The sequence below is a fragment of the Oncorhynchus gorbuscha genome, linkage group LG01 (assembly GCF_021184085.1).
Source record: "Oncorhynchus gorbuscha isolate QuinsamMale2020 ecotype Even-year linkage group LG01, OgorEven_v1.0, whole genome shotgun sequence".
NCBI classification, from domain to species: domain Eukaryota; kingdom Metazoa; phylum Chordata; class Actinopteri; order Salmoniformes; family Salmonidae; genus Oncorhynchus; species Oncorhynchus gorbuscha.
Genome location: NC_060173.1, coordinates 99,813,421 through 99,820,920, shown reverse-complemented (window position 1 = coordinate 99,820,920; position 7,500 = coordinate 99,813,421). Strand labels below are relative to the sequence as shown.

The 7,500-nt window shown below is 43.2% G+C and overlaps 1 protein-coding gene across 1 annotated transcript in view; it reads left to right on the top strand.

Annotated features, from left to right (window-relative positions):
* LOC124047367 (receptor tyrosine-protein kinase erbB-4-like) overlaps positions 1–7,500 on the top strand; it is a 615,153-nt gene that overhangs the window by 457,866 nt on the left and 149,787 nt on the right. Inside the window, exon 7 of the mRNA XM_046367795.1 lies at positions 3,151–3,292. Coding sequence (XP_046223751.1) covers positions 3,151–3,292 — 142 coding nt within the window. The remainder of the gene's footprint in view (positions 1–3,150; positions 3,293–7,500) is intronic.

Genomic DNA, 7,500 nt, shown 5'->3' with positions numbered 1-7,500 from the left:
TGAGTTCTAACTATTGATATTAGACCTCTCTCTCTCAATTGTGCTGCTTTAATTGCAATTGCACTTTTGGAGAAATGGACACTTCTGACTGGAAAAACAGCCTGGATTAAACTCCAGGGATTTGTCCCAAATGACACGCTGTCCCCTTTATAGTGCACTACCTTTGACCATAGCCTTAGCAAAAGTAATGCACTAGATAGGGAATAGAATAAGTTTCCGATGTATCCCAGGTCTAAACTTTTTCACATAATGAGAGCTGCTTAGCCTTTCATCATGCTAAATATTACAATACATACCACTCGATTAGTATTGAAGGGTTTGTAATAGCGATACCAAACATGCACTATAGTACACTTATTAAAATCAAATCAAATATTGTTTGTCACATGCGCCAAATACAACAAGTGTAGAACAGTGAAATGCTTATATTTACTCAAATAAACTGAAGTAAAAAATAACAAAATAATAATAATTTAAGAGAAAAAATAAATGAACAGTAGTGAGGCAGGGGGTACCAGTACAGAGTCAATTGGCGGGGGCACAGGTCAGTCGAGGTAATTGAGGTAATATGTACATGTAGGTATAGGTGAAGTGACTATGCATAGATAATAAACAGAGAGTAGCAGCAGTGTAAAAATGGGTGTGTGGGGCGGGTGGGGAGGGTAATACAAATAGTCCGGGTAGGCATTTAATTAGCTGTTCAGGAGTCTTATGACTTGGGGGTAGAAGCTGTTATGAAGCCTTTTGGACTTAGACTTGGCACTCCGATACCACTTGCCATGTGGTAGCAGAGAGTGGCTGGAGTCTATGACCATTCCTCTGACATCGCCTGGTATAGAGGTCCTGGATGGCAGGAAACTTGGCCCCTGTGATGTACTGGGCCATTTGCACTACCCTCTGTAGTGCCTTGCGGTCAGAGGTCAAGCAGTGGCCATACCAGGCAGTGATGCAACCAGTTAGGATACACTCGATGGTGCAGCTGTGGAACTTTTTGAGGATCTGAGGACCCATGCCAAATCTTTTCAGTCTCCTGAAGGGGAATAGGCTTTGTCGTGCCTTCTTCACGACTGTCTTGTTGTGTTTGGACCATGATATTTTGTTGGTGATGTGGACACCAAGGAACTTGAAGCTCTCAACCTGCTCCATTACAGCCCCGTCAATGAGAATAGGGGCGTGCACAGTCCTTCTTTTCCTGTAGTCCACAATCATCTCCTTTGTCTTGATCACATTGAGTGATAGGTTGTTGTCCTGGCACCACACTGCCAGGTCTCTGACCTCCTCCCTATAGGCTGTCTCATCATTGTCGGTGAGCAGGCCTACCACGGTTGTGTCATCTGCAAACTTAATGATGATGTTGGAGTCGTGCCTGGCCGTGCAGTCATAAGTGAACAGGGAGTACAGGAGGGGACTGAGCACGCACCCCTGAGGGGCCACCATGTTGAGGATCAGCGTGGCAGATGTGTTGTTACCTACCCTTAGCACCTGGGGGCGGCCCGTTCAGGAAGTCCAGGATCCAGTTGCAGAGGGTGGTGTTTAGTCCCAGGTTCCTTAGCTTAGTGATGAGCTTTGAGGTCACTATGGTGTTCAGCGCTGAGGTGTAGTCAATGAATAGCATTCTCACGTAGGTGTTCCTTTTGTCCAGGTGGGAAAGGGCAGCGTGGAGTACAATAGAGATTGCATCATCTGTGGAGCTTTTGGGGCGGTATGCAAATGGGTCTAGGTTTTCTGGGATAATGGGGTTCATGTGAGCCATGACTAGCCTTTCAAAGCACTTCTTGGCTACAGACGTGAGTGCTACAGGTCGGTAGTCATTTAGGCAGTTACCTTGGTGTTCTTGGGCACAGGGACTATGGTGGTCTGCTTGAAACATGTTGGTATTACAGACTCAATCAGGGACAGGTTGAAAATATCAGTGAAGACACAGTGCATGTTTGGAGTACACATCCTGGTAATCCATCTAGCCCTGCGGCCTTGTGAATTTTGACCTGTTTAAAGGTTTTACTCACGTCGGCTACAGAGAGCATGATCACACAGTCGTCCGAAACAGCTGATGCTCTCATGCATGCTTCAGTGTTGCTTGCCTCGAAGAAGGAATAGAAGTAATGTAGCTCATCTAGTAGGCTTGTGTCACTGGGCAGCTCGCGGCTATGCTTCCCTATGTAGTCCATAATAGTTTTAAAGCCCTGCCACATCCGACGAGCGTTGGAGCCGTTGTAGTACGATTCAATCTTAGTCCTGTATTGACGCTTTGCCTGTTTGATGGTTCGTTGGAGGGTATAGTGGGATTTATTATAAGCGTCATGGTTAGAGTTTCGGTCCTTGAAAGCGGCAGTTCTACCCTGTAATCCATGACTTCTGGTGTGGGTATGTACCTACGGTCACTGTGGGGACGAGGTCATCAATGCACTTATTGATGAAGCCAGTGACTGATGTGGTGTATTCCTCAATGCCATCATTCTGACTAACAGGTGTCTGTATGTACCCTTGCTACTGTTATAGCCTCGCTACTGTATATAGCCTGTCTTTTCATTGTTGTTTTATTTATTTTCTTACCTATTGTTCACCTAATACCTTTTTTGCACTATTGGTTAGAGCCTGTAAGTAAGCATTTCACTGTAAGATGAAATACCTCTTGTATTCGGCGCACGTGACAAATAAACTTTGATTTGATTGGATGTGAAGAATCCCGGAATATTTTTCCAGTCTGTGCTAGGAAAACAGTCCTGTAGCTTAGCATCTGCGTCATCTGACCACTTCTGTATTGAGCGAGTCACTGGTACTTCCTGTTTAAATTTGAGCTTTTAAGCAGGAATCAGGAGGATAGAATTATGGTCAGATTTGGGCGAGGGAGAGCTTTGTATGCGTGTCTGTGTAGAGTAAAGGTGCTTATGTGTGTTTTAGTATGTGTGTGTTTACAGCTACATAGCAATTAAGTGATAATGTGCTTGCTTGGAGAGCATAGGGCTCCCAGTGATGATAATGTCTGTTATTTAGCTGCATACTGCTGTGTGGACTGTGTTTCCTTGACCACCCAGCAGTAGTGTGTGTGTGTGATGGTGTGTGTGGGTGTGCCTGTGTGTACGTTCACCTGTGTACGCTTGTGGTGTGTGTCCGTCTGCGTGTGTGCATGTGTGTGTGTTTTGTCCACAGGCGTGCACCAACTTCAACGACAGCGGGGCGTGTGTGACCCAGTGTCCCCAGCCCTTTGTGTACAACCCCACCACCTTCCAGCTGGAAAGCAACCCCAGAGCCAAGTACACCTATGGTGCCTTCTGCGTCAAGAAGTGCCCTCGTAAGGAATGACACACACACACACACACACCACACACACACACACACACACACACACACACACACACACACACACATACAAACACACAACATACAACCATAATTTTGTGAAATAAGGGGACATTAAAAAAACGGTGAAATAAGAATAGACACAAATGCTACATACATGCACACACGCATTACTGTAATTCGCTAAGCGTCTACTAAAAAACATACATTATTATATATTATACACACATCATACACACCATTCTAGTTTGCTCATATATTAGCAGAATACAATGTTTTGCCTTCATGTTTTACAAGCGGATTTTGCTCTTCACTCGTGTTGTAGCAATTTTCAACCACTCCACAAACTATAGTTTTGACAAGTCGGTTAGGACATCTACTTCGTGCATGACACAAGTAATATTTCCAACAATTGTTTACAGACAGATTATTTCACTTATAATTCACTGTATCACAATTCCAGTGGGTCAGAAGTTTACATACACTAAGTTACTGTGCCTTTAAAAAGCTTGGAAAATTCCAGAAAATGATGTCATGGCTTTAGAAACTTCTGATAGGCTAATTGACATCATCTAACGTATTCGTATCGGCACACTTAATAGCCATGGTTTCTCAAATGACTGCCTCGCCTGGTTCAGCAACTACTTCTCAGATAGAGTTCAGTGTGTCAAATCAGAGGGCCTGTTGTCCTGACCTCTGTCAGTCTCTATGGGGGTGCCACAGGATTCAATTCTCAGGCCGACTCTTTTCTCTGTATATATCAACGATGTCGCTCTTGCTGCGGCTGATTTCTTGATCCACCTCTACGCAGACGACACCATTCTGTAAACATCTGGCCCTTCGTTGGACACTGTGTTAACAAACCTCCAAACGAGCTTCAATGCCATACAACACTCCTGCCATAGCCTCCAACTGTTCTTAAACACTAGTAAGACTAAATACATGCTATTCAACCGATCACTGCCCGCAGCCGCCCACCCGACTAGCATCACTACTCTGGACGATTCTGACTTAGAATATGTGGACAACTACAAATACCTAGGTGTCTGGCTAGATTGTAAACTCTCCTTTCATATTAAGCATCTCCAATCCAAAATTAAATTTAGAATTGGCTTCTTATTTCCCAACAAAGACTCCTTCACTCACACTGTCAAACATACTGTCACGCCCTGTCCATCGATCGCTGCCTGCACCCGCATGCCCGACTAGCATCACTACCCTGGATGGTTCCGACCTTGAATATGTGGACATCTATAAGTACCTAGGTGTCTGGCTAGACTGCAAACTCTCCTTCCAGACTCATATCAAACATCTCCAATCGAAAATAAAATCAAGAGTCAGCTTTCTATTCCGCAACAAAGCCTCCTTCACTCACGCTGCCAAGCTTACCCTAGTAAAACTGACTATCCTACCGATCCTCGACTTTGGCGATGTCATCTACAAAATTGCTTCTAACACTCTACTCAGCAAACTGTATGCAGTTTATCACAGTGCTATCCGTTTTGTCACTGAAGCACCTTATACCACCCACCACTGCGACTTGTATGCTCTAGTCGGCTGGCCCTCGCTACATATTCGTCGCCAGACCCACTGGCTCCAGGTCATCTACAAGGCCATGCTAGGTAAAGCTCCGCCTTATCTCAGGTCACTGGTCACGATGGCAACACCCATCCGTAGCATGCGCTCCAGCAGGTGTATCTCACTGATCATCCCTAAAGCCAACACCTCATTCGGCCGCCTTTCGTTCCAGTACTCTGCTGCCTGTGACTGGAATGAATTGCAAAAATCGCTGAAGTTGGAGACTTTTATCTCCCTCACCAACTTCAAACATCAGCTATCTGAGCAGCTAACCGATCGCTGCAGCTGTACACAGTCTATTGGTAAATAGCCCACCCATTTTCACCTACCTCATCCCCACAGTTTTTATTTATTTACTTTTCTGCTCTTTTGCACACCAATATCTCTACCTGTACATGATCATCTGATCATTTATCACTCCAGTCTTAATCTGCAAAATTGTAATTATTTGCCTACCTCCTCATGCCCTTTGCACACATTGTATTTCGACTCCCCTTTTTTTCTACTGTGTTATTGACTTGTTAATTGTTTACTCCATGTGTAACTCTGTGTTGTCTGTTCACACTGCTATGCTTTATCTTGGCCAGGTCGCAGTTGCAAATGAGAACTTGTTCTCAACTAGCCTACCTTAAATAAAGGTGAAATATATATATATTTTTAAATAGAGAGTCTTTTTATTCTCTATTTTGGTTAGGCCAGGGTGTGACTAGGGTGGGCGTTCTATGTTATTTTTACTATGTTTTTGCATTTCTTTGTTTTTGGCCGGGTATGGTTCTCAATCAGGGACAGCTGTCTGTCATTGTCTCTGATTGAGAACCATACTTAGGCATCCTTTTTTTCCACTATGGGTTGTGGGTAGCTGTTTTGTGTTTTGTGTTTCTGTTTTCATTCATTTAATTCATTCTCTTGTTATTTGAAACCCCACCTCTTTAAGGAATACCTAGGATAGGATAAGTATTTCCCCCCCCCCTTTAAGATTTAGATGCACTATTGTAAAGTGACTGTTCCACTGGATGTCATAAGGTGAATGCACCAATTTGTAAGTCGCTCTGGATAAGAGCGTCTGCTAAATGACTTAAATGTAATGTAAATGTATGTGTAACGACGACCGTTACACATACCCTCGTAAAACTGACCATCCTACCGATCCTCGACTTCGGCGATGTCATTTACAAAATAGCCTCCAACATTCTACTCAGCAAACTGTATGAAGTCTATCACAGTGCCATCCGTTTTGTCACCCAAGCCCCATTTACCACCCACCACTGCAACCTGCATGCTCTTGTCGGCTGGCCCTCGCTATATATTCATCGCCAGACTCACTGGCTCCAGGTCATCTATAACTCTTTGCTAGGTAAAGCTCCACCTTACCTCAGCTCACTGGTCACCATAACAACACCCACCCATAGTACGTTCTCTAGCAGGTACATCTCACTGGTCATCCCCAAAGCCAACACCTCCTTCGGCCGCCGTTCCTTCCAGTTCTCTGCTGCCAATGACTGGAACGAATTGCAAAACTCACTGAAGTTGGATACTTATATCTACCTCACTAACTTTAAGCATCAGCTATCTGAGCAGCTTACCGAACGCTGCAGCTGTTCACAGCCCATCTGTAAATTTCAACTATGACAGACAAAATTAGAAGAAAAAATCCAGAAAATCACATTGTAGGATTTTTTATTAATTTTTAATGATCTGCATGGAGGAATGGGCCAAAATACCAGCAACAGTGTGTGAAAATCTTGTGAAGACTAACAGAAAACGTTTGACCTCTTTCATTGCCATATAACAAAGTATTGAGATAAACTTTTGTTATTTACCAAATACTTATTTTCCACCATAATTTGCAAATAAATTCATTAAAAATCCTACAATGTGATTTTAAGGATTTTTTCTTCTAATTGTGTCTGTCATTGTTAAAGTGTACCTATGATACAAATTACAGGCCTCTCTCAAAAACCTACAAACCTCACATTTCCCACTTCCTGTTTGGATTTTTTTCTCAGGTTTTTGCCTGCCATATGAGTTCTGTTATACTCACAGACATCATTCAAACAGTTCAGAGTGTTTTCTATCCAAAACTAATAATAATATGCATATATTAGCATCTGGGACTGAGTAGGAGGCAGTTCACTCTGGGCACGCTATTCATCCAAAAGTGAAAATGCTGCCCCCTAGATATTCTGTCGTGAGTTGGACCTTATCTAGCAAGTTTAGCAACTTTGATCATTTTACTTTTGCATAACTGTCGTTACAATGTTTGTATGGTTTGACAATGCTATACCCTACTTGGGGTGTTAAGATAGCCAAGGCCTACTGCTGAAATGCAGTGAATTAATTGGGGAACATGATAGCGCTTAGAATTTATGAACGCCCTGTTACACAATTCACAACGATGTCATCGGTGATCTAAGTTACTTTGTCATTACTAAATATCAGTTTCACTTGCTGTGAAATCTTTATATAGTGGTATAGCAAAACTGGCAATGTGGCGTAGTGAAAATCTTATTTTGGGAGAACACTGGCATGGTAACCATGTCTTGGCAATTTACCTGTATACAGATTATTCTAATTATGTTTGCTCTGACAAAAATTGGCTTGCGGCTGAACATAGTTGCCTAC